At 36.2% G+C, this 20,565-nt stretch overlaps 1 protein-coding gene across 10 annotated transcripts; it reads left to right on the top strand.

Annotated features, from left to right (window-relative positions):
- The first annotated feature begins 13,119 nt into the window (after positions 1-13,119).
- Positions 13,120-18,412, top strand: LOC110619473 (pentatricopeptide repeat-containing protein At5g24830). 10 transcript variants are annotated; one of them, XM_043958507.1, is made up of 9 exons: positions 13,121-13,368; positions 13,454-13,593; positions 13,775-13,966; positions 14,166-15,659; positions 16,423-16,775; positions 16,878-16,960; positions 17,126-17,276; positions 17,416-17,506; positions 18,074-18,412. In XM_043958507.1, the coding sequence occupies exons 1-4, from the start codon at positions 13,360-13,362 to the stop codon at positions 15,595-15,597; spliced, it is 1,773 nt and encodes a 590-aa protein (XP_043814442.1). In that variant the 5' UTR covers positions 13,121-13,359; the 3' UTR covers positions 15,598-15,659; positions 16,423-16,775; positions 16,878-16,960; positions 17,126-17,276; positions 17,416-17,506; positions 18,074-18,412. The 10 variants fall into 10 exon arrangements, with proteins under 10 accessions (XP_043814444.1, XP_043814442.1, XP_043814441.1 ...); XM_043958506.1 differs by having other exon boundaries at positions 17,162-17,276; positions 18,021-18,412; XM_021762946.2 differs by having other exon boundaries at positions 17,162-17,276.
- Positions 18,413-20,565: the final 2,153 nt, after the last annotated feature.

Here is a 20,565-nt window from a genome sequence, read left to right on the forward strand (position 1 = left end):
AGGGGCGGATGACGGTAGAGCCATTCAGATGGCCGGGTTCACGCTTAAGTGCAAGAAGGCACGAGAGTGGTTCAAAACTTATGTGAACCCGAGAGTGGACAGCATGACTTGGGAAGAGTTTGCAAACGAGTTTGCAGGATGGGCTTTTCCTGATAGTTCAAGGGAATTGAAGATGATAGAATTCGAACAGTTGAGACAGAATGATGACATGAGTGTAGACGAATATACTGACAGGTTTATGGAGTTGCTGCCATTTGCAGGGCAAGACCTTAGCACAGACCAGAAGAAGTCGAGGAGGTATATCATGAAGCTCCATCCCAGGTATTCCTCCTTGGTACAGTCAGCAGATAGAGAGAGTTTTCACGCCATAGTAGACATGGCTAGGAGAATGGAGGCTAGTGCCATCGTACAGGGGACAGTTAAGCAGACAGTGGCACAAGCTTCTGGTTCTAAAACTCCGGGAGGGGGAAGGGTAGATCCCTCTACCTTGAGTGCAGCAGCTTCAGGCAGTAAGAGATGGGGTAAACCCAAGGGTAAAAAGAACAAGTTCTGGAACAAGGTCAAATCTAGTCTGGGATTTGGGAGTGGCTCAAGCTCTGGTGCGGATAATGCATTATGTGCGAGGTGTGGAAGGCCACACAGGGGAGTATGTCGGTTTGGGACAAACACTTGCTTCAGATGTGGTCAGGAGGGGCATATGGCTCGAGATTGTCCAAGAGCGGCCCCGATGGCTCAGTCCCAGCAGACAGCTTCAGGCAGTGTAGCACAGCCAGCAGCTCCAGCCATGACTCAGGCCAGTGGCAGAGGCAGAGGGAGAGGAGCAGCCTCTTCTTCAGCGGGTTTCAGAGGTGAAGGTCCGTCAGCCCCAGCACGGATCTTCACAATGACACAGCAGGAGGCAGACGCATCCAACACCGTGGTGGCAGGTAATCTCGTCATTGGATGTTCGGATGTATATACTTTGATGGACCCTGGTGCATCTCATTCTTTTATTGCTCCGAGGGCCGTAGCGAGGTTGGGATTGATGATCTCTGGGTTAGAGTGTCCTCTCTGGGTCAGCGGACCCAAGTGTGATCCATCAGTGGCAGAGTCAGTCTGTCAGTGTAGTCCAGTTTTTGTTGAGGGGAGATGCATGTCCGCCGACCTTGTGGTTCTAGATTTGACAGATTTTGACGTCATTCTAGGGATGGACTGGTTATCTACCCATGGTGCTACCTTGGACTGCAGGGACAAGGTAGTCAGGTTCAGAGGTCAGGATGGATCAGAGGTTGTCTTCAGAGGAGACAGGAGGGGTACACCTAGAGGTATGATCTCAGCTCTTCAGGCTCGTAGGTTGCTTAGGAAGGGATGTCAGGGGTATTTGGCTCATGTGAGAGAGCTAAATAGTCAGGTCAGAGAGCCCGCCTCGGTGCCAGTGGTTAGAGAGTTCTTAGATGTGTTCCCAGACGAGCTGCCAGGTTTACCACCTGCTAGGGAGATAGAGTTCGAGATAGAACTGATGCCTGGAACCCGACCGATCTCTATCCCTCCCTACAGGATGGCACCAGCAGAATTAAAAGAGTTGAAGGAGCAGTTGCAGGAGCTGGTAGACAAGGGCTTCATCCGACCGAGTGCCTCACCCTGGGGTGCTCCAGTTCTGTTTGTGAAAAAGAAGGATGGATCTCTTAGACTTTGTATCGACTACAGGCAGTTGAACAAAGTCACTACCAAGAATAAGTACCCATTGCCGAGGATCGACGATCTATTCGACCAGCTAGCAGGAGCGGGTTGTTTCTCCAAAATAGATCTGAGATCGGGGTACCATCAGTTGAGGATCAGGGAAGAGGATGTGCCAAAGACAGCTTTCAGGACCAGATATGGGCATTTTGAGTTCCTTGTGATGCCGTTCGGGTTAACTAACGCCCCTGCAGCATTCATGGACCTCATGAATAGAGTGTTTAGCCAGTACCTGGATCACTTTGTTATTGTCTTTATAGATGATATCTTAGTGTATTCCAGGAATGCAGAGGAGCATGCCCATCATCTGAGGTTGGTTCTACAGACCCTAAGGGAACATGGCTTGTATGCCAAGTTCTCTAAATGTGAGTTCTGGCTAAGGAGTATTTCATTCTTGGGGCATGTAGTGTCAGAGAATGGAATAGAGGTAGACCCCAAGAAGACAGAGACTGTGGCTAACTGGCCTAGACCCACTTCAGTGACAGAGATCAGGAGTTTCTTGGGTTTGGCAGGTTACTACAGGAGGTTCGTTCAGGACTTCTCAAAGATAGCAGCTCCTCTAACCAGACTAACCAGGAAGAATCAGAAATTTCTGTGGACCGACCAGTGCGAGGAGAGTTTTGAAGAGCTCAAGAAGAGATTGACTTCAGCACCAGTTTTAGCTCTGCCATCTAGTGGAGAGGACTTTACAGTCTTTTGTGATGCGTCCCGTGTGGGACTGGGTTGTGTGCTTATGCAGAACGATCGGGTGATTGCTTATGCTTCTAGGCAGCTAAAGAAGCATGAGGTGAATTACCCCACACATGACCTTGAGATGGCAGCAGTAATCTTTGCACTCAAGATGTGGAGGCACTACCTCTATGGGGTTAAATGTGAGATCTTTACAGATCATAAGAGCCTGCAATACATCCTGAGTCAAAGAGACTTAAATTTGAGACAGAGGAGATGGGTAGAGTTGCTGAGTGACTATGATTGCAAGATTCAGTATCATCCGGGTAAGGCGAATGTCGTGGCAGACGCCCTAAGCCGAAAGTCACTAGGCAGTCTATCCCATATCACGGCAGAAAGAAGACCGGTGGTGGAGGAGTTTTATAAGCTCATTGAGGAAGGTCTACAGATGGAGTTATCTGGTACAGGTGCCTTGGTCGCTCAGATGAAAGTGACACCCGTGTTTCTTGAGCAGGTGGCTCAGAAACAGCATGAGGACCCAGAGTTAGTGAAGATTGCCAGGACTGTTCAGTCAGGCAAGGACAGTGAGTTCAGATTTGACAATAAGGGGATCCTCCGCTACGGGAGTCGATTGTGTGTACCAGATGACATAGGGCTGAAAGGAGACATTATGAGAGAGGCTCATAATGCAAGATACAGCATTCACCCCGGAGCCACCAAGATGTATCAAGATCTGAAGAAAGTTTACTGGTGGCCAGCTATGAAGAAAGAAGTGGCACAGTTTGTGTCAGCCTGCGAAGTTTGTCAGAGGGTGAAGCTGGAACATCAGAAGCCGGCTGGGATGCTTAACCCGCTACCTATTCCAGAGTGGAAATGGGAGAATATAGCTATGGACTTCGTAGTGGGGTTACCGGCGACGTCCAACAGATTGGACTCCATATGGGTGATTGTGGACAGACTCACCAAATCTGCTCACTTCATCCCTGTCAGGAGTGGCTATTCTGTGGACAAGTTGGCGCAGGTGTACGTTGATGAGATAGTCAGACTGCATGGGGTTCCTGTTTCTATAGTGTCAGATAGAGGGCCCCAGTTCACCTCCAGGTTTTGGCGGAGTCTGCAGGATGCCATGGGTACTAGATTGGATTTCAGTACTGCCTTCCACCCCCAGACTGATGGACAGTCAGAAAGGACCATCCAAACCATAGAGGATATGCTCAGAATGTGTGTGCTGGACTTTGGCGGTTCTTGGAGGCAGCATCTACCTTTGGTGGAGTTTGCCTACAATAACAGTCATCATGCTAGCATCGGGATGGCTCCATATGAAGCTCTATATGGAAGGAAGTGCAGGTCACCTGTTTGCTGGGAGGAGGTAGGAGAGAGGTCCTTAGCAGGACCCGAGCTAGTAGAGATCACCAGCAGGGTGGTGCCCATGATTAGAGAAAGAATCAAGACAGCTGCAAGCAGGCAGAAGAGTTATGCAGACATCCGCAGAAGACTAGTAGAGTTTCAGGAGGGGGATCTGGTATTGCTCAAGGTGTCTCCAATGAAAGGAGTGGTTCGGTTCGGGAAGAAGGGTAAGCTGGCTCCGCGGTACATCGGACCCTTTGAAGTCCTGCAAAGGATTGGGAATGTATCGTACAAGCTGGATTTACCTGCTTCGATGGAGAGAATCCATCCGGTTTTCCATGTTTCTATGTTGAGAAAGTTCGTGTCAGATCCGGGCAAGGTTCTTAGTGAGCCTGATGTGGAGATCCAAGAGGATCTCACCTATGTTGAGCAGCCAGTACGGATCTTAGACACCCAGATCAGAAAGCTAAGGAACAAGGAAATCCCGATGGTGAAAGTCCTGTGGAACCACCACAATATAGAAGAATGCACTTGGGAGACACGGGAGTCCATGCTCCGGCAATATCCTCATCTCTTTTAAGGTTAGCCTCTATGTGTTGTATGTATGTTATGTTGATTGCTATGCATGTGCTAGTTGAGGAACATTCGGGGACGAATGTTCTTAAGGGGGGGAGAATGTAATACCCGGCTAGACTCCGGTATCGGAATTCCTGCCGTCCGGTGGAACCTCGGATGTCGGAGACCTCTAGAAGGGTAGAATCATGTTTTATGAAATATTTTCATGTCTTTAATGGTTTTAAGTATGATATTGAATGAGTTTTTACAAGAAAAGTCTTTGGAGGAAAACCCAGGTTCGGCCGCCGAAAGTCAAGTTCGGCCGCCGAACATGCATGCGTTTTGGAGGCACGTTAGGCCCCCGAAAGCATGAGTGAGGGAAGTCAAGTTTCGGCCGCCGAACCTCATGTTCGGCCGCCGAACATTTGCATGGATGCGGAGGCACATTCGGCCCCCGAACGTGGTCTGGCCAGCCACTATAAAAGGGTCCCTTAGCCGAAAACGGGCGAGCTTTTTCCCCTATTTTCGGCCAAGGTGAGCTTTCCGCCGTCCCTCACCCATTTTCAATGTTCTTCCTCTAAATCTTTCAGTATTTTCACTTGTTTTCACTTGGTTTTGAAGATTTAAGCTTTTGAAACAAGTTTTGGAGCTTTGGGAACTCAGGAGCTCATTTTCGTGGATCTCCAAGTTTAGTTCGTCTCCCTCTCGATCTTCAAGAGGTAAGAGCCGATCTTAAGCTCCTTATGTGTTCTAAATAAGTTTTATGCAAGATCTATGGGTAGAAATGCATGTTAGGGCATATGTTGAGTTATGGATATATATTGATGTTTTGAGCAATGTGTGTTATTTGAGTATGTTTGAAGTGTTGTAGATGGGGTTTATGTATGTTTGAGGCCCCTAGGAACTTGTATGCATGATTTGGTTGGAGTATATGCTTGATTTGTGGTTTTGGGAGGCAGGAGGTTCAAGTGAACCAAGTTTCTGCCCGTTTGGCAGAAACCAGGTTCGGCAGCCGAAGGGAGTTTCGGCCGCCGAACCCCTCTTGTGGAGGCAGCTTTCGGCTGCCGAAGGTGCCCCCGAAAAGAGACTTTCGTCTCTGTCTGGGACTTTCGGCCGCCGAAGGTGCCGCCGAACCTGCCTGAGTTTCGTCTCTGTCCAGGACTTTCGGCCGCCGAAGGTGCCGCCGAAAGTGCCCTGTTCAGCCATTTCATGCATCTTTTCTGTGATAATTTCAGGATGTTTTAGGGGGTTTTTGGGGAGTAGTTTAGAGTTATGTTCTAGTATGTTTGGTCCCTCATTTGAGTCCACCTGTGTAGGTTCGGACCCGAGGAACCGAGGACCCCAGCAGTGAGTTCAGCTGCGGTATTGTCAGAGTCAGCCAGAGGTGAGTGGAACTAAACTAAATCTTTTAAATTAAATGTTTTATCATGTTTCATGCATCATGATTATGCAATAGGATGATTGCATTAGTTTTCACGAATATGCCGCATTGCATAAATCGTTGTTGATGTGGGTGAATGTTGGATGACCCAATTAGTCCAAGACAGGAAGACCAGGACCCCATGCTACGGCCTGGCACAGAGTAAGAAAGACCAGGCCCCAGTCTACAGGCCTGGCACAGAGTAAGGCACGGTTATGGGACTCGAAGACCAGGAGCCCAGAGGAGGCCCTGGAAAATGGTAAGTAATGTATGTTATGACAGGAAGACCAGGCCCCATTCTACAGGCCTGGCACAGAGTTAACTTGGACTATTTGGTGACAAGTTCACCCAACCCTTATGTGAATTGTCTGTGTTATGATGCATTCCATTTGAGCATAGTGTTAATGTGTTTTACTAGCTCTACTCACTGGGCTTTTAGCTCACCCCTCTCCCTTTACCCCCCGGCTTGCAGGTACAGTATAGTGCGGGAGTCCGGATAGAGTAAAGAAGTTATGCCTTTGTAATAGCTAGTAATGGACATGATCAAAATTGTAATGTAGAAGTACAGTATAGTTATGTAATGAGTTTTATGGATGTTAGTATGTGCTTGACCATAGATTGTTGTATCCCTTTTATACATGATCTTAGAGATTTTGATGATGTTTATGTAAATCAGCTCAACACAGGTTATGTTACCCCCTTGAGGGCACAGATGAGATCCCACAGAGGGATCAAAGTTATGTTCATATTTATACACAGGTTGAGTTTGGTTGATGAGTATGAAAAGAAAAGTTTTAATTTTTATGCATGTTATTGATCATGTATGGGATTTATACAGGTTCACAGGTTTTATGTCAGGCTTGCTACGGGTCCCGGCGGCCTTAAGTCGACCCGGATCCTAGCGCCGGTAGCGGTCCGATTTTCGGGTCGTTACACATTTGCTCCACCACAAATATATGCATCATCTACTCCATCTTTAACTACAATATGTAGTCCTTTGTTGTCATCTATATCATCTGTTAATGTCACTTCTAAGGTGCCGTCCTTTAGACACTAGATTTTAGTTCATAATTATTTGTGAGTATGATATATTTGCTCATTTTTTAAAAAGAAATCTTAATGTAACACTAACAATTATATTATGCATTGGAATTTATTGAGAATGTAATATCGTGCATTTAACAGGTTGCATCCATCAGAAACTTATTCGCGATGAATAACATTGACTTTCAAAGAACGCCTTGTTGTAGAATGTTATTGTTGAAGACAATTCCTAATGAGATTAGAGAATTCTACTGACAAGAGTTCAATGTATAATAAATATTTTCATGTCTATTAAATTTTCAAGATAAATGTGAATTTGTTGTAATATGCTATATTTTTCACGTTATGTAGAAATATTTCTTATGGGATGAAGAAATGAAACGATTGATTAAGATAGCATGGAAAAAGAAGCTGCTGAGCGTTATAGATGGCTTATGTGTGAAGTTAGAAAGAAAAAGATGAAGAACGTTTCAGCAGCAAAAAATGTTCTTCAGAAATGGAAAGAGGCTTGGAGCACTAATGAATACAGAGCAAAATGTGAAAAGGCACTACAAAACCGAAAGAATGAGTCTAGTGGATCGAGTAGTGGAGTATCTAGGAATTGTTGTGGATCTGTTTCACAGTTTACTCATATGCAGAGGATGGTAAAAAATTAATTATGAACCTAACTTTATTTAAAATGAATGTATCTACTAATTTTAAATTATTTATATTTATTCAACGCAAGAGGCTTGGACGGGAATCAATGCCACATGAGCTGTTTGAGGCGACACATAAGAAGAAGGGCACAGATGAATTCATAGATGCACGATCCAAAGCTATCCATATAAGCAATTTAATACAATGTGTTTAATATATTAATGTACTTATTATATTTAATGAATAGTCTATTTTTTACTGTTATATTTATAATTTCAAATATTACTATAGAGATCTTATTATATATTATGTGAGTAGGAGCGCTTTTTGTAGCTAAAGGAAAATACATCACAGAAAGCAAAGGGTTCAAATTAGCAAACTCACATTGATGAGACTCATTTGTATTATGAGGCAGTTGGTGAGTATAAGAAGAAACAAGTATATAGATTAGGCTCACAAGTATCTGCATATTTCTATTTAGGATTATCCATGTCTGGATCTTACTCCTCAGCACCACAGAAAGAGCAAAATCAGAATGATTATGAAAACTTGAGGCATTATATCGAGTGCATTGAGACTGAAAAGGATTCCTTACAAACAAAAGTGAAGCAGCTGAAGGACCTCGTTGTAAACCTTCTTTCTCAATAAGGTGCATCGCATCAAGATCAGTCAGGTATTCGTGCAACAGATACTTTACAGCCTCTGCACGATGCAGTAGCTCCTCCATCATGTCCTTCCCAACATGCCTCAGATGAAGATGAATCAGACGAGGATATCGAGGATCTTTGTTGATTACTTATCGGTTATCTTGTTTTATACATTTTAGGTTACTACTTAGTTTAACTTTTACTACTGAAATATACTTTTAGTTATATATTTTATTTTATAGTTGGATTATTTATGTTCAATTTTAACTATTAAATTGTCATTTTTTATTTATAGTAATTGAATGCATTGGACTTTGTTGTTGAGAATATTATATTGTTCATTTAACAGGTTGATTTTGTTATATTTATTAATAAGATGAAAATTACAAGCAATAATGCAAACTGAAAATCTATTTATAAAATTACAAGCAGATTTGCAAACAAACATTTTGTTGCATTTATAAATGGATTAAGTCGTGTGTGATTTGTCAATGAATATTCTTTTACATTTACAAACGGACAAGCCATTTTAATTGTAAATGTAATTACAAACAAAATTATTCATTTGTATCATTAATAAATTTACAAACAGATTATTCGTTTGATTCACAAATAGATTTTGCAAATAGATTAGCCGTTTATATTACAAACTGAATTATAAACAATTTGATCGTTTGTAATACAAAAAAATTTAAATAGACTAGTCATTTCAATCACAGACGTAACGTATTGTCCGTTTGTATGTGAAATTTTATTTGTAAATAAAGGAGAACATACAAATGAAAAATATAAACTGATCCGTTTATATCACAAACAGATTTATAACTAGATTAACTGTTTGTATTATAAATAAAATTACAAACAGATGAGTCGTTTGTATCACACATAAGTTTACAAATAGATTGTCTATTTGTACGTAAAATTCTATTTGTAAATAAGAGAGACTATGCAAACGAAAAATATAAACGAATACCAAATCCGTTTGTATCACAAACAAATATTTTGTTTGTAAATCCGTTTGAAATGTAAATAGCTTATTTTCCATTTAAAAATTGTACATATAAGGTTTATACAAACGGATTTCAGTCCATTTGTAATACATATTACAAACGGTAGTTTACAAACGGATTTATCCATATGTAAATTTAAATTTTTTAGTAGTGGTATATGTGTATATATGTACTTATAATTGTTATTATTACTCATATATATATATATAATTGTTAACTAGACTATATATATTAATAAAATATAATTTAATAAAATTAGAAGTAAATTAAATTAAAATAATTATAACTATTTTAAAAAAAATACTATTCGGTTAAACTATATAGTTTTAAATACTACATAATTTTCTCTAAAACTATATAGTTTTGCTATAAAAAAAAATAAAGAAAACTAAACAAATTTACAACATATCAAAGGAATGATAAAATCTCCTTTACTTGGAGTTTTATTTCTTGCGACAGCATTGTAACAAAATTTTTGAAAGTTCTATTGGAGTCTTTTTTCTCTCTTTTTCTTCTTCTTTTAAGAATTCAAAAATTGTAATAGAAAAACTATATTATATTTAGTTATTTAGTGTCTAGATATATTTTAGATAAAAATGTTATATGATATTGTGAATGTTTGATATTATTTTGAAGTTTGAATGTGAGACTTGTAGTTTGAAATAAATAATATTAGTACTATGTAAGAAGTATTTAATTATTTCAATCAAGTTTAAATTTTATTATAAAAATCGAAAACTATCAAATCGGAACCAAAAATACATAGAACTGTACTGAAACAGTACTATCAAAATTCAGTTCTGTTTTTGGTTCTAAAAAATTCAAGGAATCGATTTTTTATTTCAATTCCGATTCCAATTCCTGTAAGGAAACATCCCAAAACCGGAACTACACACCCCTAGTGCTAAGTTTGTCAAAGGGAATCACAAGGGCAATTCATTGCTAAAATCCTGCAAGGCGATAATTTGCCAAAGGGAACCACCACTAAAAGGTGAGACATCATCATCTTTGAGTAGTTTACTACTCGTCTACTTTGCAAATCTAGAATCATTAGTGGCAATAAATCACCACTTAAGGTTCAGGGCAGAGACAATAAACCGTCCAAAATCTTTCAAGTGATAGCTCACTTAATATGACAATATCTCACCTGAAAACTCTAAAGGTGATAGCTTGCCTGAATATTTTAGTACTAAAACCTTTTAAAATAATTCAAGCTCTTAATGAATAGAGTTTCAACATCTAAATATACTACCTAATATCAAACCTAAAGATTTAATCACGGAACTATCGATATAAATCAATATTCAAATGTATTAAATTTGTGTCTCAATAACCTAAACCACGTCAATTATTTAGATATCCTATAACTTTCTTATAAAGTGGTAAAATTTTAAACACAATAAGACATTAACTATATTAGAATATTATATTTATCTGTATAAGATTTCATATCCTATCTTATATAGAATTGCATATCTTAAGTTGGATATAATTCTATCATCTCATATATTTCTAATAGTATTCAAATTCTATCTAACACACTATATAAGGAGCTCATAGCCTCTATAATTAGGTATGTGATTTTTTCAATAGTTAATTACATTATTTATTCAGTACCCAAACTAACTTAAATATTGAACAGATTAGGTCATTGAAGAAATATGACGTAAACAACATCATTATAGTTGTCATAAATATAAGCTTAGGTCATTGAATACCTGATACTCAAATCTGCTTATCTATTTAGGTAGCGGATATTTATGGCACTCGATATATAGCTCAATTATGAGATGGGTACTCATGGGTAGAGGATACTCGCTATACAATATCCATCAAAGAATAACACTATAGGTGTCATTCTAAATATCATGTAAAAGATATATTATATATCTTGGGTAAAACATAACATAAATTAATATATATATATATATTGTATTAAATTTTTAATACTATAAACTCTATCCTTTGTCTTAAAAAAAATAACAAAAAAAAAATTAAAATACTCTTTTTTTTTTTAAATTAGTACACGTTTTATATAAAAATATTTTGGATAATATAAACTAAAAAATATTAATTAAAATTTAAAAAATAGAGCTAAACAATCTAACCCTTAAAATTTTTTATAAAAAACACTTAAGATAGTGTTTGCTTCTATTTTATTTTATAAATTTATGTGAAATTATTGAATTCTAAATAAAATTTATTTGAAATGAATTCCATTATTTGGGATGATATAACTCAAAACAGAATTCAATTGAATTCCACTTTACTCATATTTTCATTTTTTAAACTATCCTTAAGAATAAAATAAAAAAATAATTTTTTACCTTATAAAAAATTTTATATTTAATACATGTATAATAGTTAACAAATATATTAATCAATTTTCATGATTTGAATATTTACATAATAAAATAAATAATATTACTAATAAGAGAAAATAAGTCTAGTTATTATAAAATTAAAAATATATATATTATGTAATTATCTAGTTATAATAATAGTAAATAAATAGAAAATTAGTTTTATAGTTTTCATTTTTTATAATTAATAAAGTTTAATTAAATCTAAAGACATAAATTATTGTAAGAAAATTATTTGATATAATATTTATATAAACTTTATGAAAATTCATTTCAAATTTCATCAAATTTAATAGGATTTGGATTAAGTTATAATCAATTTCATAAAATTAAATTTCTAGAATTAAATTTTAGTTTTTATCGATCCAAAAATAAAAAATTATGGACTTTAATTGAATTCCACTAGAATTTAAGAATGGGATCCTACCAAGTCACATTTCTATCTCAACTCTTAAATAGTCGTCCATCCCCTTCCTTCTTCCCCCATTTGCTTCTCTGTCGCTCCCTCTGGTATAGCCGCATGCCTCTCATTTTCCGCCTCTCGCCTCTCCCGGATAGTCCCTCTTCTCTTCATGCTGTCAATGTTGTCTCTGCCCCTGGTTTTGGTTGCTTCTTTGCTCCCCTCTGCCACTCCCTCTGGTTCTTGTTGCTAAGTCTGCTGATCTAGTTCTGTCATTCGTTGTTGCTCATCGCAGCCAATTCTCGTACTCGGTCTCACTACTGCTACTCCTCGCCACTATGAAAGATTGTACTCACGCCAACGGTACACACAAGGTGAAAAGACACAACATTAACAAAAACAAAACTGCACCGCTTTGTATAGAATGGAACGACATCATTTCATTAAGTTATTTTTCTTTCATTTTCTCTCATTATCTCCCATGTTTTTTCTCCCTTTTCTGTTACTCCAGCTGTACATCAGTATATTTTAAAATCTTATTCCATAATGATCTAAGGTTTTGTATATATACACACATTGCATCAATAAAGAAATTATTGATTACCCAAACAATAATTCTCTACTATTGTTTAGTTTTACAATTCTATGTCTTCAGTCACTGCAGATTTGAATGGGTTTTGAGATTGTAGTTTTAGATTTGTGCTTTGTAAGAATGGATGTGTGTTTCTAATCATAATTAGTTTTGTAATTTAAAAATTTGTACATTTAGGAATTTAGAGATTAAATTTAATATGGTTGTTTGGTATTTATAATAGATTTTCTCTAATTAGTATATGTAAAGGACAATGATATAATGCAAAGGCTATAAACTCTACTTCTTTAAGTTTATTTTGATATTGACCTTTGCGGAGCTCATTATTATTGAAATAGTTTCCGAAAATATATGATAGATTTTTTATATAATTAATTTATTTATATAATTAATTTATTTTAAAATTAAGAGATTAATTAATGAATTTTTTCGCATTATATAAATTAAATAATATTTTTTTAAAAAAAAAATTTGCACCGATTAGTTTTGAATATTATTTTTTGCAACTCTAAGATTTGATGAATTGTGAGAAGTTCCTATTTGCAAGTCAAGGTTTAGTAGTGGTAAGAATTTTTTTTTTTTTTGTTTCCTTTAAACAATTATTTTAATGACAACGAATTCTCTCCAACACATTTCATCTTTTTAAAATTTCAAAAGCTTTAGCATATTTCATATAAAATCTCTTCTCAAACACCGAAGAAAATAAAAGAGAAAAGGCAACTGTGCCGACCCACACGCAGAGCGATGGGCTAAGGTCCGAAGACCCAGAATGGTAGAAGAAGCTGAACAAGGCCTTGGGCCTTAAATGCAAGATGGGAGAATCGCAGAGAGGCGAAAGGGAGAGAAATAGCATGGGAAAGAAGAACGCAGACTTGCCCTTCTTCCTGGATTAGATGGGTTTTTGCTTTCGGCTGTCAAAGAGGATTCGTCCAGTTCGAATACATTGAAACAGAGAGGATGGCCGCTGTGAGTGAATTGCCTATTTCAAAGTTTTTTCTTTCCATCTCATCTCTTTCTTCTTTTTTCTCGGATTGATTGTTTGTTATTTCAGGTATTAATAGAACCATCGACATCATCACATGTATTTCTTCTTCGTTTCTTAGACCGAACCATCGATACCATCAAGCAAAATGCAGCTCAAATGTTTGCTAACATCTTCTATCGCGAACCCACTGTAGACCCAAATGCTAGGTAACCCAATGTTCTTAGTTACATTCTGCCTTAGACTCAAAAAATCCATAGGCCCGACTAGTTTGGGATTAAGGCTTAGTTTTTGTTGTTGTTGTTGTTTTTTTTTTTTTTAATTTTCATGCTTTTTGTTCAATAAATGCTGAATTTTTCTTGCATTTGTCTGATATTGTGAATCTCCTAGTAGGTGTGATAGCTTTGTTTTTAGTTATTCGTTCAACCATCTCATGGAAACTCTTACTCATCCTTGTGGACTGAGAACTCAAGATTGGTTTCCAAATAACAAGCAATGCAATGATGAAGGTGATCCACAGGCTGTTTTCAATGTTTTGGATGCAATGCTTAAGGGTAGTTTGGAGCGCTTGAAATCAATGAGGTTAGCTTTTTATTTTATATGCTTTTGAAGATGCTATTAAAATTTAAGAGAATTGCCTCATTAGAATTGTTGGACCTGTAATTATGAACACAACCTGTGTAATGTTCCACCTAGTTCTTTTTTAATTGTTTTAAATGAGTCCTTATTTATACTTATTCAATAATTATGATTTTTACTTTTAATTATTATTATTTTGCAGAGAAGGCATACCATCTCTTAAAATGGGTCTTACAGGACGTGTTATGGATGTTAGTTATGCAGGACATATAACTTTAATCAGGGATTTATCTTTGGCAGGCAAGTTGGGAGCGGCTCTATTGCTGAGGAGAAAAATGTTACAGAAGGGTTTTGTTCCTGATGTGATAACTCACAATTATTTGGTGAATGGATTATGCAAAACTGGGGAATTGGATAACGCCAATTGGCTTATCAGAGAGATGTTAGAAATAGGCCCCTCTCCCAACTGTGCCACTTATAATACATTTATAAAGGGCTATTGTCTTATGAATGATGTTGATAAAGCTCTTTTTATTTTCTGCACGATGAATAATTACGGTATCAGGCCAAATAGGGTCACTTTCAACATACTTGTGCATGCACTCTGCAAGAGGGGCCTTTTAGAGGATGCCAAAAAACTTCTCAGCGAGATATTAGAGGATGATGAAGAGAAAACAAGCTCAGATTTAATTACCTCAACCATACTTATGGACGGTTGTATCAAGAATGGAGATATTATTCAGGCCTTTGGTATTTGGGATGCCATGACCCAAAAGAATACCCTAATAGATGCTGTTGCATATAATGTCTTCATCCATGGATTGTGTTTGACTGAAGACGTGAAACTTGCATATAGCTACTCTTGTGAAATGCTCAAAAGAGGATTACTTCCTGATATCTTCACTTATAACACTCTTATATCTGGTCTTTTTAAAGCAGGAAAATCTTATGAGGCTTGTTACATACATGATGTAATGTTAAGAATGGGAGTTTCTCCTGATCAGATATCATACAAAATGCTGATTCAGGGGCTATGTACCCAGGGAGATGTCTCTAAGGCTAGTGAGTATCTCCATTGTATGTTAAAGAAGTCAATGGTACCAGAGCCTCAAGTGTGGAACCTTATAATTAATGGTTATGGGAGATGTGGAGATCCTGATATTGCATTTTCTTTTAGAGATCAAATGATATCTTTTGGTGTTCTACCAAATGTATTTACCTACAATGCATTGATACATGCCCATGTAAAAGCACAAAACATTGTTGGTGCATTTTCTCTTAAAAAGGAGATGGTTTGTTATGGTCTTTTTCCTGATGTGGTTACTTACAATCTTTTGATCAGTGCAGCTTGTAATGCCGGGCACATTAATTTTGCACTTCACTTGTATAATGAAATGCTGGGAAGGGGATATGAACCAGATATGATAACTTACACTGAGCTAATTAAAGGTCACTGTATGAGGGGAAATGTGAAGGAGACAGTGGAACTTTTTAACAAGTTACTGAATTCTGGTCTTACAGTTGATCATGTTCCCTTTCAGATACTTATCAAGAAGTACTGCATAATGGGGGAGACTGATTGGGCATTTGACCTCTATCAAAAGTGGTTGGAAAGGAAAACGGTCTTCCACTAAGCCACAGATATGCAGGGGCACATATGAATTATTGGCTTTAATGTTAGAGAAGAATTTTACTGGCAAGTCCTTTGTCCTCATATTTCAACTTCTGAAAATTAATTGATTGCTGCTGCTTTCTTTTTTGTGAAAACTTTGAAACCTACCATATAATCTTTCTGAATATATGCATCACTTTTGATGTTTTCTGGAATGTCATTGTCCTAGTCTTGGAGATTATTGGAATGCCTACTAATATCTGGAAATGTGATGGTCTTCAATAGTTTTTCCATATCATGCAACTCTCCTAAGAACCTAATTGCTTAACCTGGAAGATTTTGTAGATTGTTTTTCTACATGCTGTTGCAGAAACAATGAATTTAAAATGTGCTTTGTCATGCTGCTTGCTGTGGGCAGTTACTCGATAATTTGATGTGCTACTCCGGTGAAGTGTAGCTGAGTTAACACTATTATGTTACATTTTGGACTTTCTTTGGTTCATTTGTTGTGTTTGAGTCTAGCATGATATATATGAGCTTGACTTGATCTGCTGTGGTTTACTTGGGTTTGATTTGGTATGACTTATTTGATTTTGTGATCAGTGTTCAAATTTTTATCTGTTTTTACTTCCATTAGTCAATAATATGCTATAATATGCCTTGGATTGAGCTGGGCCCATAAGTCTTTCTGGCTACCTACTTTCATCCTGGAGAGTGAGAGAAATAGATAGATTTTGATCTCTCCACCCAAAAAAAGCAGTTATTTTGGAACACGGGAGAGAGGGGTTAGGATGGTTTGAATTAATTTTCTTTATGCTGTTTAACTGGTATGCTTTCATGTGCTTAGTGGAACTGAGGTGCACCTGGAGCTCTGGGATTTAGTGCCGTGCATCCAATTTGGTGTCAGGATTATGAAGGAATAAAGCTCTAAGTTGATCATATATGTTGGAGCTTGTAGCTTGTAGCGTTGTCAAGAGCACCAATAAAGATGAAAACGTCATATACAAGCAGCTGCAGTTACATGCTCCAAGAATTGAAGTACAGCTTTTTTGCAGTGTCAACACCTGCTTATGAGAAGCAAGATATTTAACAAGTACCAGATTCTTGTTGATTTAGTACCTTTGTTATTCAGTACTTGATTTGAAACTCTTCTTTTGTTTCTGCAAAAGAGAGCTTTCGTTTAGGCTTCAGTAGAAGCAGGTGAGAATCCATGTGACTTGTGCCTTGCTTATCTTATTTATTTAGTTATGCATATGGCTTTATTAATAACCGAATCTACCTGAAATTTTCACGCTTTTACAGCTGTACAATGGAGTATTCTTGTATAATTTCATTTAATTCGCGACCAATGATATTGGATCGAACCAAAAGAAAGAAAACCCAAGGTATGAAGTACTAAGTTTATATATTTGTGTCTTGTGCCATTTCAATGATGGAAGATATCTTTTTGTTGTTCATTACACCATGTAATTAAGATTAATCTTCTGCAAATGGTGACAGCCTTCATAGCTGGTGTTTATAATGAAATGATAGAATTGTTTTTTCTCTAGAATCAATCAATGAAAGTGGCTACAACTTTTTGTCAGATCCAAGCTGAGTGATGTTTGTGAGGCCAAGATTTTGAGCCTTGTTGAGAGCAAAATGATGGGCTGCGAAATCAAGTATAATCAATACATAATTCGTGCACTGCAGCACAGATAGGTTGATAAATGTGTCCAGGCTAAAGTTTATTCTCTATTTGTCTCCCCACATGGCATGGAAGCTGGAAAGGGGATTGAATACCTAAATGCATCATTATTTATATAGTCATTTGTGGTTATATGGTGGTTCTGTGCAACAGAGCAAAAGGTGGAGCTGATTTGCATTCAATGGAGTCTGGTTTTCCTGGGAAATACGCGCATCGGTTTTATCATATTAAGAATGCTTTGCAGGTATGTGCCTGGGTGCAATACATTCTCTTTGTTGTTTGTTGCTGCTGTTGTAGACGATTTTTTGTCAAATTTTCATCGTAAACAACTGAATCTTCTTGGGGTAACTTTTACAGCAGAAAATAAAAGTTAGTTACCGGCCTTACTTTTGTTCTTCACCTTGGGAGGGAAAAGTATGGCTATAAATAAACTATTGTATTATTATGAGAAAGGTGATGGGTAAAAAATTATACCAAAACCATTAAAATGCTATGCATTGAATGTTATTGTGTACTAGAAGAAAACTTCAATTCTTTTCTTTTGCTTAGGAATGTTGTATACTATATATATATATATATATTCTCTCTCTTTCTGATAATTTGAACTCCAGAGTAGAAAAATTGAGAACCCTTTAGATAGCTAGCTTGATTGAACCATCAAAACTAGATGGGACCATCAAAACTAGATGGGACATTGTCATTTGTCATTATGAGCTTGTCATCTTCATTCTTAGCGTTCTTTCAGCTTTCCTTCTTAGGTATCTGCATTTTCATCTGGTTCTCATATACACTCCTTGTTCTTGGATTTTAGCTTCGAATGGATGACATTCCAAACCTGCTGGCAGAGTACAAGCAGCTTTCATGAGACTGAAGAGCAATTTAACAATCTCCATTTCTACGGGAAAAAAAAAAAAAAAAATTGCCGTATGGGTTTGCATCTCATTCCATTCTGGCTTAAAGCTCTCAACTGTTCAGAAACTCATCTGTAAACCGATTTTGATGATATATGCTTTGTAATTTTTACATGTGCTATTTAAAATCTTGGGTTTTTGTTAATCATTTTTATTATAGCAACTATTGACCTTTTGGGTATTCATGTCATCACTTGTAACATTTATTCAATACTGTTAATGGAATATTGTTTTTGATAGAGTGTACTGTAATTATGTGTTAAGATTGCTACAACTATAAATATCCTTCCGAAATTCTTTATTAGCCTTACGGATTTAGAGTGGGTTTGAGTTTGACGTCGCCAAAAGAGAAGGGCCAATTAAATTACATTTTCTTTGTACTATTTGACATAAATAAATATTGAATGTCGAACACACTGGAAATTATAAAATTATAATAATTAAACATAAACTACAGCAAAAAATTGAAATACTTTCATTTATTGTTTATTATGTTTCAATTTTTTTGTTAATTTTTTATAGGATGATAAAGTTACTATAAGTGAAATTAGAGTATGATTAGGTGCAGTGTGTTCATTCTACCTAATTAATATCTAAATTAATTGTTAAAGAAATAGATAAGAGATTCTGAGTGTTCTTATGATCAGGCATGGCCAAGAATAAAAAGGGAGAAGCGGTGTAAGTGAATATAATCGAAGCATAAATAAATCGAATTTTTAATACGGTAATTAGATTAAATTTTAAAAGTAATTTTTTATAATTGTTTAAGAGTTAGAGTTAATTAAAAAAAATCTCTTAATTAGTTTAAAAATGATTTTTAATATCTATAACTGATTTATTAATAAATAATTTGGAATTTTAATAGTTAATTAACTGAATATTTTCTCTCTTAAATTCAATTGCTATGCTTTTTGATTATTTTAGTTTATTTTCTTATTGAATTAATTTTTATTCCCTTTCATTTAACTCTCATTTTTATTTTTATTTTATTTTTATTTATTCAATTGAATTGCTCTCATTTTTTTTGTTTCATTTTTCTTTATTCAATTGAATTGCTTTCCTTCCAATTTTTGTGGAATCGATTCTACTCGCTACTATTACAATTTATTTTATTTTAGAAAAGCAAAAATTTATTTTTATTGATTTCAATACCCATCAAATTTTGATTTAATTAGTTTTTAATTATTTTGAATGACTTGATTTAATCTTGCAGCTAAATCTTGGATTATAGGATGTATTGCGGCAACATGATGTATCCAAATCTATGTTGTTCTTAACTATCTTTTTCTTTTCTTACATTATAACTTACACATTTGATCATTTTGGTATAAGATATTGCTATAAGAAACTTGTAACAGCAAATAAATGCAACGGGTGAATTTTTTTGTCCTCCTCAAAAATAATATGATACTTGCTTGAACACTTACAATCAAAGATAGAGAGATCATTCAAATTTTAACTATGGAGCAACGCAATCTGTTTCCAAAATCCTCAACAACCTCAACAACAATCAGCATTTTCATCAAATTCAGGTATGTCATTTAAGGACATTGTCAAAAATTTAACAATTAACACTCAAGAATTTCAATAGGAAATAAAGGAAAGGATTTAAAATTTAATAACCCAAATGAGCCAACTAGCTACGTCCTTAAACAAATTAGAGTCTCAAGAAGAATTATCTTCCCAAACAATAGTTAACTCAAGGGAAAATGTAAGCGTTGTTACACTAAGAAGTGAAAAAGAATTGCTACATAAATCTTGTGAGGTAAGCCGTGGGCAAAAGTGCAGACTTGGAGACTGAAAGTACAATACCTAAATCAGATAATAAATCAGCTCCAACACCTGTATCAGTTGAACTTGATACTTGAATAATCAAACCTCATTTTTCAGAAAGGCCAGCCAAATCAAAAAAAGAGAAAGAAGAGAAAGAGATTATAGAGAAATTTTGCAAAGTGGAGGTAAATATAACATTGTTTGATGCAATTAAATGGGCACCTCGCTATGTAAAATTCTTAAATTATGCGTCAAAAAGAAGAAGCTAGTAGGTTATCAAAAGGTTTTTATAGATGAAAATATTTCTGTTGTGTTCTAAAAAAAGTTTCTTACTAAATGCAAGAACTAAGATATGTTTGCTATTCCTATTAAAATTGGCAATTTTGGTGTGAAAAAAAAAGAAGCAATGTGTAATTTAGGTGCATTAATGAATATCATGCCTTAGTTAGTTTTTCAATCTTTGAATGTTGGTACAATAAAAGAAATGGGTGTGGTGGTTCAATTGGCTGACCGTTCTATTATTTATCCTTATAGGATGTTAGAGGATGTCTTAGTGCAAGTAGATAATTTAATATTTCCTACTGATTTTTAGTAGTTCCTATAGATGATAATAAATCCT

This window comes from Manihot esculenta, chromosome 7 (assembly GCF_001659605.2).
Source record: "Manihot esculenta cultivar AM560-2 chromosome 7, M.esculenta_v8, whole genome shotgun sequence".
Taxonomy (NCBI): Eukaryota; Viridiplantae; Streptophyta; class Magnoliopsida; order Malpighiales; family Euphorbiaceae; genus Manihot; species Manihot esculenta.